The sequence below is a fragment of the Alosa pseudoharengus genome, unplaced genomic scaffold (genome assembly GCF_046254945.1).
Source record: "Alosa pseudoharengus isolate Yale_2024_CS ecotype anadromous, Long Island Sound unplaced genomic scaffold, YU_APseudo_1.1 YU_APseudo_1.1_scf_24, whole genome shotgun sequence".
Taxonomy (NCBI): Eukaryota; Metazoa; Chordata; class Actinopteri; order Clupeiformes; family Clupeidae; genus Alosa; species Alosa pseudoharengus.
In genome coordinates this window covers 9,843,777-9,860,409 of record NW_027468689.1, presented here as the reverse complement: position 1 = coordinate 9,860,409, position 16,633 = coordinate 9,843,777, and the positions used below count along the sequence as shown (strand labels likewise).

General features: G+C 40.9%; 1 protein-coding gene across 1 annotated transcript; it reads right to left on the bottom strand.

The window, feature by feature from the left end:
- LOC143141736 (uncharacterized) lies at positions 1-15,524 on the bottom strand. Its single transcript, XM_076302450.1, has 16 exons — positions 15,215-15,524; positions 12,574-14,638; positions 11,945-11,980; positions 11,656-11,819; positions 10,938-11,109; positions 10,180-10,230; positions 9,477-9,595; positions 8,354-8,385; positions 7,531-7,585; positions 6,584-7,247; positions 5,989-6,156; positions 3,913-4,037; positions 2,059-2,229; positions 1,581-1,752; positions 1,390-1,431; positions 1-958 (listed from the first exon to the last, which is right to left on the bottom strand). The coding sequence occupies exons 2-16, from the start codon at positions 13,795-13,797 to the stop codon at positions 860-862; spliced, it is 3,294 nt and encodes a 1,097-aa protein (XP_076158565.1). The 5' UTR covers positions 13,798-14,638; positions 15,215-15,524; the 3' UTR covers positions 1-859.
- Positions 15,525-16,633: the final 1,109 nt, after the last annotated feature.

Here is a 16,633-nt window from a genome sequence, read left to right as displayed (position 1 = left end):
TTGAATCAACCTAAGGGTTTTTATTAAAATTTACATATTAAAATGTACAAATCCATGTTGTTCACTCGACACAAATTGAACAACTAAAACAATATTAATTACATTAAAACTCGCACTGTACAGTATTGTAAAAGTATTTAAAAACATGGTTTTAAAAAGCACTTCTCTGTAACCTACATTTACATCTTTATAAATATAGTTAAAACAAAGAATGTCTAGTGTATTATACTGTTTAGTATAAATTATTGCTTCTGCAGTGATGGCTGCAAAGAGAAAATGATCCTGTAAGTACATAACTAACTGATTTGTTAGCCATCAAAATCCCCTTTTGTATTAGCCTGTCAGTTTTGACTTGATGCCCTTTTACAGTTCCATGTATAATCACCATCAGAGTTATCAGTTCCCATTAAACCATTTCAAAAAACATTGTTAATCCATAGGCTCCAGTAAAAGCTTACAAAGAATAGTGAGTACCGGTATTCACAAGTAACAAAAAGCTTATTGAGAATCAAAAGGTCAGAATTGATCGGAAAAATAACAGTATCTTACAACAATTAACAACACAAAAAAACACTTGGATCTCTGAAATACAGATCGCTTGTCATGGCAAATCAGTGTGGTTATCTTTGGTTGAGTGGAGGACTCTTTAAACCTTAGCACTATATCCCCATCTATGTAGATAAGATCTTACGGGACTATGATAAGGTCCATCCATTCACCTCATTTGCTCATTTTGGGGAGAGACCACAGGGTGTGCACAAACTGGTCAACATGGTTCACCCTTATACAGGACCTCCCAATGGTCTTCTCTGAGGAAGAGAAACCACTTCAAGAGGGCACATTTGGTGCCATGATAAATTTACCCTCTTCGGTCAAAGTCGCTGACCATCTTCTTGATGTGACTCAGTTTGGACTTCAGGTACTTGCATCGCTTCTTCTTCAACTGGTAGTCTGAACTCTGTGATAGAAATACAGCAAGATGTTATTAAACATCATATAGTTCTCTAGTTGTACATATTGGGCCCTGATTTGAATGATGGGCAAAGTCATAAGTCTAATCAAGCTAAATGAATAACTAGGCAAAATCAATTTCCTAATTTAACACCATGGGCAAGACCTTAACTGCAAACATTGAGGAGTTAGCTCAATGCGCCCACATGCCACACAATAGCTACAGTTCATGCACAAGAACTTACAATCCGCTGTGTGTCTAAGCAATACATGTCAAGTACCCATTTGTTGACCTTTTGGGGGTTTAACCCTAATGTTTTGTTAGTGAATGTTTAGTATATATTTTTGGGACTATGGTAACTACAGAATCTCTAAGGTTTCAACATCACACCTTTCCGTGACAGCATATCGTGGCAATTACTTCTAATAACAACATACCTTCTTTTTGTTCTTCAGTTCGTTGTACTCATCCATGGCATCCTTTTAAAGGAGAGAGAAACCACAGGTTGGTAGAGCACAAGTGTCATTTTCAGCCCGACTTAGCCATTATGTTTCTTTTTAATTGGCTGTCCTACAAGTTTTACACAGATAGATCCAACAAAACAAAAAACAGTCTTCACACAACTCACAAGGAACTGGGGGCTCCCCTCTGAAAGGTCATCAAGTTCACGGTCCACCTCAGCCATTTTCCTGTTGATTGCGTCCAGCTCGGCTTGCAGGTCTTTGTATTCCAGATGGTCATCGTCAAACACACGCTTGTACTCGTCCCTATCGTGTTCGTACTCTATGGGAGGGAACTCGCTGAAAAGGTAAGAAAAGAGAAATGTTTACAGAGTATGCAAGACTCTTTACCCAATTTACCAACAGTAAAACTTTCCACCAGCATCAAATGTATCATTCATTAAATCAAATGCATCATATTAGCATTAGTTAAAGATGGAACATATCCAGATGTTGCTTAAGTTCTGACTATAGTGGAACCAACCATGTGGATGACATAATGAATACCATCCATACCAATGTCATTACAAAACTTTAGACCAAAAATGGAACTGTGATACGCTTTGCTGATTAAAGTCTGGTTAGCCAACTTTGATCTTAATCTACCTGGAGAAATCATCGGCATCCAGCTCGTCGCCAGAGGACATGTAGCCATCGGTTTCGTAACCATCAGCGTGCCGACCACCTCGCTTCTGCTTGGGCCTTCCAGAGGAGCTGGGTCTCTCCGAGCCACTACTGTAGGGGGCAGCACTGCGCAGTGGGATCTCCTCAGCAACTCTACAGAGGAAACATGCCCCATAACACAGGGTGCATTCACATTAAATATAGACCATTTAAATGGTTATGGTATTTGGTTCAAATAAAATTGAAAATGTTACATTAATAATGAATTATTAATATAATACATAAAATACTTTTCTGCTGTAGCAACCAACCAAGAAATGTACATAAACATTAATTCGTTTTGTGGCTTGTCGACCTTGGGTTTGAGAAAGGCGCTATATAAAATAAACGTATTATTATTTATTATTGTCCTCATAAGAAGCCTTTAAGAGACGTGACATGACTTATGGGTCTCATCTGAAATCTTGATACACATTCTTTTAGTGGATTTTGTGAGTAATATAATTTCCTTCATATATTAAAGCTACAGTTGGCAAGTCTGACAGATTGAGGGGACTTAGCCAAAAATGTTAATGTTTACAACTCTCATACCCCTCCCCCACTACCACCGAGCACCCTCTCATCGAATTTGTGCTCGTCAGTGGGCACCAGACTGTGATTGACAGTCAGATCTCACACAGCCCTGCTCTGATTGGACCAGAAGAACCAGGAGCTGTGGATTTTTGCAAAACAAATAACAGGCTCTAGGTGGAGGTAGAAGTGCTGTTTTTTTTTTTTCTAAAACCGGCTGATTTATGTTGTTCTGTTGAAGCATAGTGTCAGTTTTAGTGAATACGATCAAAGCCGTGTGGTCAAAGAATCTTTTTTGCTAAATTTGGATTGTCAGTGACAATCACTGACTGACAGTCTCATAACTTCAAGAACTTCATAACTTCAAGTCTTCATAATCCTTTAGAGCAGACACCATGAGAACATTTAACCAAACCACATTTTGATCAGGCTCAGTTACACAAATACACACACACATATTTTGCTCAGCACGCCTTCCCTCTTGGAGTCAACAATGAGATCATTCTTTCAGCCCACAGTTTCCATGATGAGAGGTTTCAGGTCATGTAAGCAACCTCCTACTTCACTAGTTGTAAAATCAGTTGATTCACCATGACCATCAGCCTGTGGTATGCTTTCTAAAAATACCGGAACCATAGAGAAAATATAACATTTCTGCAAGTTCCTGTACCATATGACATTAAATGTTGTTCTTATTATGCATGCCTATCACTGTGGGTTATGCTGTTTATTAAGAATGTCAGCATAAAACTAACAAAAAACTGAGGACAAACTGATCTATATTTGTGGTTTTAGCATTCAAGTTCATTTAGTATCTTGACCACAAACTGAAACACACAAGTCATGTCATCTCTATGAGACACATGATTTGTTTTTGGATACAACAAATCAGGTCAGTGATCATAACAGACTGATTGAATACAGTTCATACAATCTCACAGATTATCTACATAGGCCAGCCAAGCCTAAACAAACATTCTGCATCCTGGCATGGTTTCGCTATGCAGTGGACAGAACGATGAAGCAATCATGCAGTCAACCTGAGGGTGACTGTAGAGCCAATCTATATGGACGACACAATTTGTGACCATCCATATTGTGGTACTTAAATGGCTTGTTCGTGAAAATCATGTAGGTTGTCATCAGTCAATATACAACACAATAAATTATATCCTTCTGAGTGTCACCATGTTCATGTGAGGTAGGCCGACCATAACAAATACATGCTATAGAAATGACCTTAATCTTATCATAAAAAAGACTCACACCGGGCTGGCGCTGTATGGAGGCTTGTAGTCAGAGTTGTCCTCATCTAGGTAATTTCTGGACCCCCCAAACTTCTCAGGGAAAGCATTCAACACTGGCTCAGGAACAGCAGACATATCATTTACCTGTAAACAAAAAGCAATAAATATGAATACATATGAATATAAATAATTGGATTGATACAGTTTACCAGGAATAAATTACTGTTAAATTTTAGTGAATTTGCATGAGTTTCTGCACTACAATGGTACTGTTACCACACTGCACACATAGCTATACATACTGTACATATCTGTTTATATGGTTCATACTAAATGCCCATATTTATTCAGTTTTTCTGTAATATATTCTGTTAATACACTGCATATATCTATATTGTTCTTACTACTACTAGTGGTACGGCCACAACATTGCACATATCTGTACATGTTGTTCATACATTGTTCATATTACATAGCCATATTTATTCTGCTCTTAAAAGGTTACTGCTAATACACTGCACATACTTAATAATTTATACTACTCTAAACCACCTTCTGAAAACAACTGTATACTATTGTCTACACTGCACTATATGTTTTGTCCTGTCTATGCACCACCTACTTTGTATATCACATTGCACTTTTCTGCTTTTCTGCACTTCTGGTTAGACACAGACTGCATTTCGTAGTCTCTGTACTTGTACTCTGCACAATGACAATAAAGTTGAATCTAATCTAATCGTAATGAGGCTGAACATATAGACTTCATATACTATGTCTTGCATTCAGCTACACATAGCCGTTTTAACATGTTCTGACTTGCAGTGATCCTAACCCAACATACTAATGACACAGGAGTGGCTTTTACCTGCTCAAGCTTCACTCCAGCTACACATAGCTGTTTTAACATGTTCTGACTTGCAGTGATCCTAACCCAACATACTAACGACACAGGAGTGGCTTTCACCTGCTCAAGCTTCACTCCAAGATGATACTTGTAGCTAATAACAAGGGAAAAGATGGCAAAAGCACAATTGAGACCTTGAATTTCCCCTTGGGGATCAATAAAATATCTATCTATCTGGAAAAAGGAAAAGAATGCAACAACACCATTTAGTACATCCGTGTGCTGTATGTTTTTTAAAATACTGGTTGGACCAGTTTCCTGTCTTCCTTGATTTTCTGATCTAGGTCTCTCGAGTTACTGTCTGTGGTAAAAACAGGCGACTACCAAGGCGAAAACAAGACCACAAACAAAAGTAACTTACTGTACAACATATTTCCTAATTTTGGGACTATCCATGGTAAAGGAATTCACTTGGTTAAGGACACCAACCCACCCCAAAAAAAAAAAAAAAATCCAAAACCACAAACAATGTAATCTTCCTGTTTCTGCCAGGATGACAGGAATGTCTTCACACACACACACACACACACACACACACACACACACACACACACACACACACACACACACACACACACACACACACACACACACACACACACACACACACACACACACACACACACACACACACACACACACACACACACACACACACACACACACACACACACACACACACACACACACACACACACACACACACAAATGTAGGACTGAAACTGCCACCAACAAACCACACCTAGAAACTGCAGACCATCCCCCTCCTCCACTCTGTGTGCAGGGGACACACAAACCTGTCTTTCCACCTTCACCTCAGCTATAGGTGACTCAAGTACAACACGTCAGCTACCAGCCATTAAAACTGAATAGCTAACAAGAAAAGCCTTGTTAGTACAGTTGTACAAAGTAGTTGGTACATAAAGCCACTTGTAGCCTAATCTGAAAGCTTTAAAAAATATAAATTGCCCCAAAATACTCAATCAACAAAGTCACAGGAAACCTCCACAACTCTGAAAACATTGTATCCATTTCACCAACCACACTGGACAAAGTAACAAGCAAATGTACACATGAGCTACAAATTGCAGCCCTTAATTTATGGACCTTTCTATTGAGACTCAAAACACAATCTGAACCTTTCTGCACAGAACATGACAACACAAAAGCAGGACCACCTTCACTCACCCATGCCTCCACATCTCCAACAGCATTGGGGTCCTCGACGACCTTCACCCGCCTCCACAGAATGTTGTCTTTCCCATAAGCGTTGATCCTCTGCCGGGTCTTCACCGCGAACACCAGGATGATGATCAGTGCAGTAGTCACAACGAATCCTAGCACGATGGCTATGGCCTGCCAAAAAAGGTAACATTTTAGGAAATTACCATAAGTCATTAAGGGATAAGCTTCATAAACTCTGGGATTTTGTTCAGGATAACTAATATCTGAAAACTCTATTTTGTTATGGGCAAATGAAACAGAGTTGTAACAAACGAATGACGTTAAATTAATGGTTTCTGAAATAACAGACACACACTCTCTCACACATTCATCCTCATAGCCCTCATGCCTGCATTGCTACCTGAATCCTTGGAATAGAGGATGGAAAACAATTCTGATATTGAAATCCAGCAAATTCATAGCTTTTTGTTTGCCGACACAAAACAAAACAGTATACCTTGTTGACACTGACAACATTACTGCTGAGAGGTCTATACTGCATGAGGACTAGGCATCCTTATCAAGAAGAGTCTCAGAGGAATATAGCGAGCTTGTTTACCTCCTCAGGTTCCACCACACAATAGTGGTACAGATACTGGTTGACGAACATCCCAACTTGCTGTGGTTGTTGATATTGAGCACACAAAGCCTGGACTTGGGTATACTGGACCGAACCGGCCGACTGGGCCATGGGATTGACCGCTACTAGATACACTATGGTCGCAATGAACATGAGAAAGGCCAGTATGGCAGAGACGATGATGATGGCCAAATAAAACTTCCTGCCCTGGGCCACACGCTGGTGGGAGATGACCATGATGAACATAATCAGGAGGGCCAGGAAGGAGAGGATTGCCATTGCCATCATGAAACCCTTTCCTTTCCTGGGGTCGTTGTTGTAGTCTATGCCTCCATAGTTGAATCCCCCACTGTTGTACCCTCCACCAAAGCCGCCTCCTCCATAGGAACCACCATAGGTCCCACCGCCATATCCTGCATATCCTGTACCACCATATCCTGCACCACCATATCCCCCAAATCCTCCAAGCGCGTTGGTGCTGTCATAAGCCAGGGTGGAGGCCACACAGGCAAAGATGCCCACACACAGGATGATGCCGATGCTGGACATGATCTTGATGATCCCTGGGGGTGAGTTCCAACGATAGAAGTGCTGGATCTCATCGTCGGCATAGTAGGAATAAGCTGGCTGTGATGCCACATTGCTTGCAAAAGTCAAGAGAAGAAGCAGCATGTGAGTCAAATGCCCATGTGAAGGAATGGTATACTGAAGTGCACGCACAGGTTGAACACTTGGCATTTGATGTGTTTTAACACTATATGTAGCAACAGCTAACATATTATTTAGATAAAGAGAATGAAACTGAAAGCCATAAGCATTCATGTGATTAACTGAAGATAACAATAAAGCTGTTGTAAAGTTTCTTTTTGAAATATTAAACATTTTCAATATTTTTTTCAGTGATATGCAGAAAAAGGAGAACTTACTATTCATTTTCCAATTCATAGGGAGGTGGGCTCCCATTTGGTTTGGAGGACATTTCTCAGCACACAGAATATGTTTAACACTTCCTGAAAGGTAAGAAGATAGATTGTCAGGGTTTACCATTTAAAATATAGGCATAACCTACTTGTTGATTCTTTCAAAAATGCCCCTTGGGACAAGACAACTGAAACAACCAAACAAACATAGGCCTACACGCATCGACAATTCGTTGTCAGAGGTAGCCGATCTTGTAGCCTAGTTTCAATAGTTTGTTGTAGAGAGAGGGAAACAACCACCACTTATACCCGCTGTTGCAATTGATTATGGTGCAGCTTCTTGCAGCTATGAGGTTTCAGATCTTGAACCAACTTCCGGGTGACATCAACAATTCCCCAACCATAGCCAGTTTCAAATCTAGACTTAAAACCAAACTGTTCTCATATGCTTTCTGCTACCTGATGATTGGCTATACACTATATTTTAAATATTCTACTTTTTGTGATGTTTATAATGTTTATGTCTCACTCTTTCTTTTATATTATTTGCTTTTGTTTAAGTAAATCACATCAACTACCCCTGAATTAAATGCGTTATATAAAATGGGCTAGCCTACACCTTGCCTTCCCTTGTACATGATTTTCTTTGTGACGTGAAAACATCAAGCTGCCATGCTACAGATAAGAATGTACTCCAATTTAATTCATACCAGCTCCTAAATTAATTAGCCTATTCAACAAACTATGCCTAGGGGCCTACTTAGTCTGGCACAGGGGTAGGCTGTTAGCAAAAAAAATAGATTACGAGTAGCTATGATATGAAACTTACCTAGACGAACACTGCACAAGTCGCACCTGTCGCTGTTGAGATATGAATGCTCACAAGCGGACACACCTTGCTCAGGTAACATCAGTAGCCTATTATGTTCCCACCTTTGCTCCGCCCATCGACGAAACCAGCGTCAGGTTTCACATCATGACGCTCTGCGCAGGGGGAAACCTTCAACATAGTTTCATGAACCTATAGCCTAAGAGTTTTAAAAAAAAATAAAAAAAAAATAATAAGATTTACAATTTTAAATAGTTTATTTGTCTAGCCTATTTCTAACACATATTTTCGCTCAGTTTAACATAACTTTTTGACCAATAGTGTTACATGTTATATTGAAGCCTTTGAGAAGTAGGCTAATCTTCATTTGAGTATTATAACGGTCTCAATTAACAATGTAATGTATAGTTGGCCTTAGTTTTTAAACTGTCTCAAGAACCAAACTACTGCCACTGCAGATCAAGTGGTTTATCCTGATTGATCTGTAACAAATACGGTATATTAATGAGTAGATTTTGCCAGGTATTTTTAACAAAAAGAAAAATACAGAATTATGATCAGATAAGCTGTACAAAATATAGTTTATTGAAATGGTAGGGGATGAAAACAAACCAATTTCACATTCATATTACATTAATGTTAACGGATATTGCAGGTTAGGACAGCACATTGTATTTATAATAGTGATCAATTGCAGACACATATTTAATTGTTAATTTATAAGGAACACAGTGCATATGAGATTTCTTTCATCAGTTGTTTCAGGCATCTTTCAATAAATCTCTCATTTGTGCTTGAGGTAAACTGACATTGTTCTCCACGTGCTTTCCCTTTCTGTTCTGAGACAGAAATTCATAAAATGATGAAGTAAACATACGTTTCTCTGTTAATCTCTTAGAAATGAGCATGATCAATCAGCATCCACAAGTACACAATGACAAAAATGTTCAGCGGGTCCCTTTGACAGTTTTGCCCTTGAAATAATTGCTACAGTTGAAATCGCAACTCTTCTGAGTTGGCTTGACAACGTTGCTGTACAGTGTGTTGTCGCTTGTTAACTCCAGGGAGTACAGGAAGGAGCAGGGCAGTGTGACAGGCCCAGAATGAGACTGTTCTCCGCACTCATCTGTAGCCGTCGTTCCACTCCATGACCTTGTCATATTCCTGGATCCGCTGCTTGATATGGGCGAGTTTGTTCTTCAGATACTCACACCGCTCTTTCTTCTCCAGGAACGTTGGATCCTTTGGGGAGGAAATAATTTATTTTTTTATTTTTTATTATTATTAAGAGCATTTCTGGAAATATAGCTTTCATCATTGGTTTGGTATTAATAATTCCTAAGAAACGATTTGTCATGTTAAGTATGGTGCACACTAATGGGAAAAATCAATCAACAGCCATCATTTCCGGGCTAAATTTAGCCTTGTGCCAGAGTGGTCACATGCAGGACAGTTTGAGGTCCTTGTGGTTAATGGCGCCTCTTGTTGAGACATTCTGAGGAAATGGGGCACCTCCGGTCAGACAGGGCTATGAACTTTCCCACCCACCATCTCTTCCTGCCCCCTCCCCTCTCATCCTCTCATTCACTGCTCATTCAAACCCGGCCCTTTGTTTCGTGACTGCAGTACGGACAATGAAGCAGAGGCCCTCAGCCAAACCGAAAGCAGACACTTCTACACATTAATCAACTCTAGTCAGCCAATTTTCTGCCCCAGTGCCTCTCGTGTGAAGAAGCTAAGAGGGATAGACATGAGAGGAGAAAGCTCACTCATCTTATGGGTTGGGTAGTGGGTTTACATAGCATACTATAAAGCAGTGTACATACCATTTTCTTCCTCTGGTACTCATGAAGAATTTTATTTATACGATCATGTTCCTGGAAATATACACAAGGCACACATGTAAACACATTTACACTTTTAATGATATCTAACTAATTACACGCACAAATTGACATACTTATGTAGGATTTAAATGTATGATTGTACTTGCAGTGGCAACTTTTTGGGGAAAGACAAAAAAAATTAAACTTTGCACTTCCTGCATGCATAGGTTTGGGAGTGGGGCTGCAACAATTAATCGATTTTAATTAAATTCATTAATTTAATTAAACTAATCGTCATATAATTTGATAATCGTTAATCAAAATTCTCCGACTTTACCTCCTAAAACTTAAATATTTTCTGCTGTGTGTGGACTAAAGGCATCTGAGGACGTACCCCCCCCCCCCCCCATTTTTCACCATTATCTGCCTTTTTATTGATTAAAACATAATCAACAGATGAATCAGCTAATCGACTGAAAATAATAATTATTTGTAGCCCTATTTAGGAATACAAATACTTCAGGCTATATACCGGCAGTTATACACTGATCTAAAAACATTTCTAAGCTTTTGAATGGAGCAGTATTATATTTTCTACATCAAACATGAGCCGAGAAGGATGAAAGCAGAGCAGAGCAGATGAGAGGTGACAATGATGCTTAGCATGACAATATAGCAGGCAGTAAATGAGAGACCAGCAAAGGGGAAACAGAGAGACAGAGAGACAGAAAGAGAGAGAGAGAGAGAGAGGGAGGTACCATTTGACTGTTGACATGCTGAGGGAGATTCCGCATCATGGCGTCCATCTCATCAAACCTCTTGAGTGTGACCTGGACGTCAGCATGCAGCTCCTTGTACTCTGCATACTGGTCATTGAACACAGCTCTGTACTGGTCCCGCTCCTCATCGGTGCGAATACCGGGGTACTTACTGCAAGCAAACACAGGGCACATTGTCACTGCTCCAGTTAAGGTCCTTTCAAAATCCCATTTCAGACTTTCAAAATCAGGCTTTCAAATTAACTACATCTAGTGTGACAACTACAGCTAGGTATAAGCAACCAATGAAACATATAGTATGCTATATAGAATAATGCAAATATTAACAACTATCCCTTATACCACGTCTACTACTAAGATTACTACTACTACTACTACTACTACTACTTTTACTGATATAGCACCTTCCTAAAGGTTTCACAAACTGCTTTCTAAGACAAGGCAAGAGATGTGCATAAAAAAGAAAACATACAGAGGAAAAAAAAACAAGTATTCTTAATAAATAATACAATAAGAAAAACAAAATGATTGATTTTAAAACTAAAGCATCAAGAATATGGATTCATATCAACATATCAATAATGTGTAAGATTTAATGCTATCTGGTCCACCTGCCCTCACTGCTCACAGTCATTAGAACTGCTAGCAATATACTTTTAAGACTAACACTATAGAAAATACACAAGTTAACACTCACGCAATGTAATCAGGCATGACCACAGGCTTGGGGATGTGGCCAGATGGGATGTGACCCTTCACAACCTTGGGCTTGAGAGCAGCAGGAGCAGCTGCTTCAGCCTGGATAGACATCTCCGAGATTGGCATGGGTTCAGCGCCCCTTGTGCCAGCCATCACAACCTGCTGGTGAATAACACATCACCATAGCTGTTGAAGACTCACAGTGGAAAATGAGATGCAATCAGAATCAGAAAGGTCATAGGCATTTCATGATCACAATGTCACTAAATATAAAATCAGACAATCACCGGAAGTCTTCCATCAGCTGTCTCCCTTGGCATCATCTGGATAGGGGAAATAAAAACATGGTGATCATTGGGACGATAAAAGGGACATATAGCCAGCTCTGAATTGATCAGTTGGTAAATATTGATGCAACAAAAGTTGTGTTGTTATATTATTATCACTAATAATTTAAAACACTGAGCAGAATTAAAGACTACATGACCTACATTGATTGTCCCTGTTGCTTAGGAAGGAAATCCAATCTAGCAACCAACTATGGCAACCATCGTCAGTGGTTAAATAATGTATACTCTGAGGACTATCACGACTGGCAGGGGAATTCTCCTCACAGCAAGAGGAAGATCTACACTACCAGAAGATGCAGCACAACAATAATCCAGATATTTCTCAAGATTTTCTACTAGTTTTTCAACTATTGATCTTAGAACAAGAACAAGTCATACAATATCAACAGTTTATTTCATAAACTCCTGAAAAAATGCATTATTTTAACCTAAAACCTTGTAAATCAAGGCAGTCATCTGAGAATATTGAAGACTTAGTTGGACCATGTTCAGATTTCATAAAGACTCATCTGTTTCATAAAGACTCATTCAGAATGTAAAAGCCGTGCCAGAGTGTGTGTCCTCACCTCATGGCCATACTTCTCTCTGTGCAGCCTTCGCGCCTCATGTCTCCAGAGTTTGAGACACACTATGGCGCCAATCAAGTACACCAATGTGGTGACAAAAAGGAAAATGATGCCAGCTGTCTGCCCAGACTCAACACGGCAAAATGGTGCGTTGATGGGGGTATTGAACATGGGATAAGTGCACAGTCCACCCCTTCGCGTGTCGTTCACATACACGATTGCGGCTGCTAAGTAAAGTAGTGCCAGGGCTAAGTTAATCACAAACTCTGTCAAGGGCCACCAGTTGGAGTCCAGCAGGATGGTGCGGTAGTACATGGTCATTCCCATAACAAGTAAGATCACAGTCACCAACCAAGCCAATCCTGCCACAACCAGAATGAAGGGAGTTTTGGGCCCGGTGTAGTAGTATCCGCCATACCCTGAGCCCCCATAGCCTCCATAGGATCCTCCATACATCCCTGGCTGGGAGAATCCAAACATGTTGTGCCACTCATTGTCCTTGTGGATGTATGCACATACGCAGGCGAAGACTGCCGCACCCAGCAGCAGCTCCACACAGCCGAGGATGCGCAGCAGTCCCCCCCACGACTTCATGTAGGAGTAGCGAAGGTGGTACTCCTCCACGCGCTCGCCGTAGGTCAAGCCCGTGTGCGCCGTCCGCACAGTACGTCCGTCTAGGGACTCGGGCAGCTCAGCGTCCAGCATAGCCTCCCGCTCCTTGCGGGAGTTGTAGCTGCCGCCCGAGCCGCCGTATTGGTCGCGGAAGGAGCCGGGGATGGAAGGGGAGTGCGGCGGGGAGCAGCGGACGCCGTTGGAGGTCGTGTTGCTCCCGGCGTTGTTGTTGTTCCGGTTCGACGGCATGGACCAGAGCTTGTTACTGCTCCGGTTGCTTCCGCGGAAGAAGTTCTTCCAGGAGTCGGGGATGAAACGGTGCACGGGCTTGATGTCCAGTGCCGGGTCAGCGGCCAACTCGCCGTCACTCGGGGCGGACTCAACGCCCGAGTCCAGGCCCACGGGGGGCTGGTCTGGCAAGGGCGGAGGGGGAAGGGGGTCAGCGCTCAGGGCGAGCTCAGAGGAGCGCTGGCGTCGGAGGTTTCGAGGTGGGGAGCCAGAGGAGACCTGGTCATAACGGGGGGCATGTCTGCCATGCTCAGCGCCCCCCCAGGAGCCTCCTCCTGAGGACATGGGGAACGAGATTGGCCCTGAGGAAGGACATAACAACATTATATCACAAATACAATCATCTGTCCCAGTAGTGTCTTGTTAATGTTTTCAAATCACTGCACTCGCTTCCTCTAAGAGGTTAGTTACTGACTGGTCTGACTAACATAAGTGATTTCTTGTGTACACACAGCACTCATTTTCAGCACTCAGTTTCATGCTCCTTAAGCTCATCTATTTGGATAGCCAAACATTTGAGTTGATCAAACAATCCTGGATGACAGAACAGGACAGGACTGCATAGTGAGAGACAAAGTCATAAAGAATAAAGAGGAAATAAGCCCTGGAAAGCAAAAGCCCTGAGCCAGTGGCCATTCACCAGGCTGCGAAAGGCCAAACCAACAAACCTGATAGGCAGTCCAATGTTACATAGAATTTGAAGATTGCTTTGGTCTTACGTAGGATGGGCCTAATCGAAATGTCCAAACAACACATGATGATAGACGCAGAAGTTTCCAAACCCAGGCATAACACCAAGAGCATTTCACAAAACATTCAGAGCAAGCTGAATCAGATAGCTTTGACAGACAAGCCAGAACATGCAGATCTGTGTCTAAGCCTGCACTGCTGTAATCCCTAAACTACACAGCAAAGCACCTTTATTGACTTCATCAGAATTTCAAACATGCACTTTAAACTGTTTCCTGTCAATTGTGATTACATAGGTGGTGCACCAATGCCCCATTCAGTCTGTGGATAAATTAGAAAAGTTGTTAATGAAGAAAAAAGTTATTTGCTTGAATACCTCTTTCACAGGCAGTGCTCAGCAGGACTTACATTGGCTTGCAGGTCAGTGAGCAAACCTAGTACCTGGTCTCCCATAAGGAATAAAGGCTATAGTCATCTGAAAAGAAACAGAAGTACATCTACTTGTGTCATTACTAATTAACAGAAGAAAAGGATGGTGGTGTCTACATTACAAACATTCGATTTGGAGGGGGTTAAAGGTTATGTTGCCTAGGTCTATGTAATAATAATACAAAGTAACGGTCTTAACGGACCTAACCTATGTCAAGAACTAAAACGAAGCTGAATACAAACAAGGAATGCCATGCATTACAGAATGACAACCCATAAAATAGACATGTGGATTCACCTACAGACTGGCTCTGCGTGTGATTTATTTAATCTAGAAACCATCATATCAATTCCAAAATAATATTCCCATTCCAGAGAATATAGCCTATGCTATCAAAGGCAAGTCACGAACAGTGAAAAATTCAAACTGGACGTCGGTAGACGTCCAAAAAAGCGAGGTATGCCATGCACTTGAAACTTGACACCACACACGGAGAAAAAACTCTACGTTTAAATTGTTTCTTGAAGTAGGCCTACAATGTTCTAATATGAGGTGAAATAACTAATTGGTTATATCACTATAAAGTATAGCCCCATTACGACGAATACCAAATTAACTCACCTTAAAAGTTGTTTGTGCTCTCTTCCATTTTTTTCCAGAACCGCAGGTTAAGAAAGTCGTACCACGTGACTTGCCCATCCCCGAGGGTGACGTAGAAACAATGGAGAATTTCGAGACTTTGGACCTACCCACCTGAAGGGGGTGCTTTTTGCATGTTTCGGTTAGCTGTGTGACTGTCACACGAAATTATATCTGACTCACTTTCATAGATGCAATTCTCAGTGTAATATTGACCTTCTTTCCTTATCTGGGAGCTGGTGAATGAAAAATGAAGTCGTCTATTTTGTTAATAAATGTCCCACCTCTCATTAGGCTATGAATATGGCAATTTAATTTTTACATTAATTAAACATATATTGTAAAATCTCTCGTCTCTTATCTTTTTTGTTTATCCACCACCTCCAAAAGTCTTTTGATGGTCTGCCACCATTTTGATTAAAAAATATATATTTCAATTGAAACTGACAGAGACTAAGTATCTGCATTAGCCCACATCTATCTGGGGGGAAAACAAACATTCTTAACAGCATAAATGTCACAAATCATGTATTATTGTTTGTGATAAAGTAAAATAACAGAAGAACAACTCTTCCTTGTGTGACTCATGAGGGTAGGAGGGCTGCAGTGCATACACGTCTCATTACGAAGATTAATGTGCATGTGAGGGTACAGTTGTACAAACCGCCTGGGCGCTGTTCTATATGGAAGGAAAAGTCATGGTCAGATAAGTCTTCCTTCACCAGTCTTTAAGAATGAGGGTGTGCGTGTGTGTACCCGAACTGTACGCCTGAATGCTTGACCACAGTGTGGAGGTCTCTGCTTTTATACGTTGGCATTTTGTTATGGGTTAGGATCACTTGACTCAATTAAGGTCACTAAAAGTCAATAAAAATCACCTTTTCTATCCTGATGAAAAGTGGTCTCTTCCTGGATGACCAAGTATCCATTATATTATACAAGCATATATCATCTCTCTATTCAAAACCATCAGGGGTGACTCCCAACAAAGCAACCAACATCCTTGGGGATCTCTTAAAAATATCGACCAATGCTGTGTAGATATCATCCCAGTATCTCTTAAGCTTCCCACTGGACCAGAAGGTGTGGACAAAGTTTGAGTCCGTTTCTCCACAATTCCTCCAGCAGCAACTTGGAAGCCCAAACTCCTCTGCAATCTGGGAAAATGACTTTATGTTATTGGACTGAGTTGGTGGATGTAAGTCAGTCCATATCTAGCCCAGTGTTTGAACCCTGCATCTAACTGTAGTGGAGTAAAATTGGGAGTGGCTTTTATTGTAGATATAAGAGTATGGAGCTGGCTCTATTTTTTCTGTATTTCTCTCCAGATTAAGGCAGTGTTTTTTGTCCACAAATTTATTCTACAGGATTTCAATGATATGTTGGAGAAAGATATCTGTT

Bases quoted from the DNA above. Each gene is read 5' to 3' on its own strand.
- LOC143141736 (XM_076302450.1), bottom strand. From the start codon at position 13,797: ATGTTGTTATGTCCTTCCTCAGGGCCAATCTCGTTCCCCATGTCCTCA. The intron at 10,231-10,937 runs GTACCTCCCTCT...GTATATTTCCAG, and splicing joins AGCATGTCAACAGTCAAATG to GAACATGATCGTATAAATAA. The intron at 2,230-3,912 runs GTGAGTCTTTTT...TTTCCTCTGTAG, and splicing joins CCATACAGCGCCAGCCCGGT to AGTTGCTGAGGAGATCCCAC.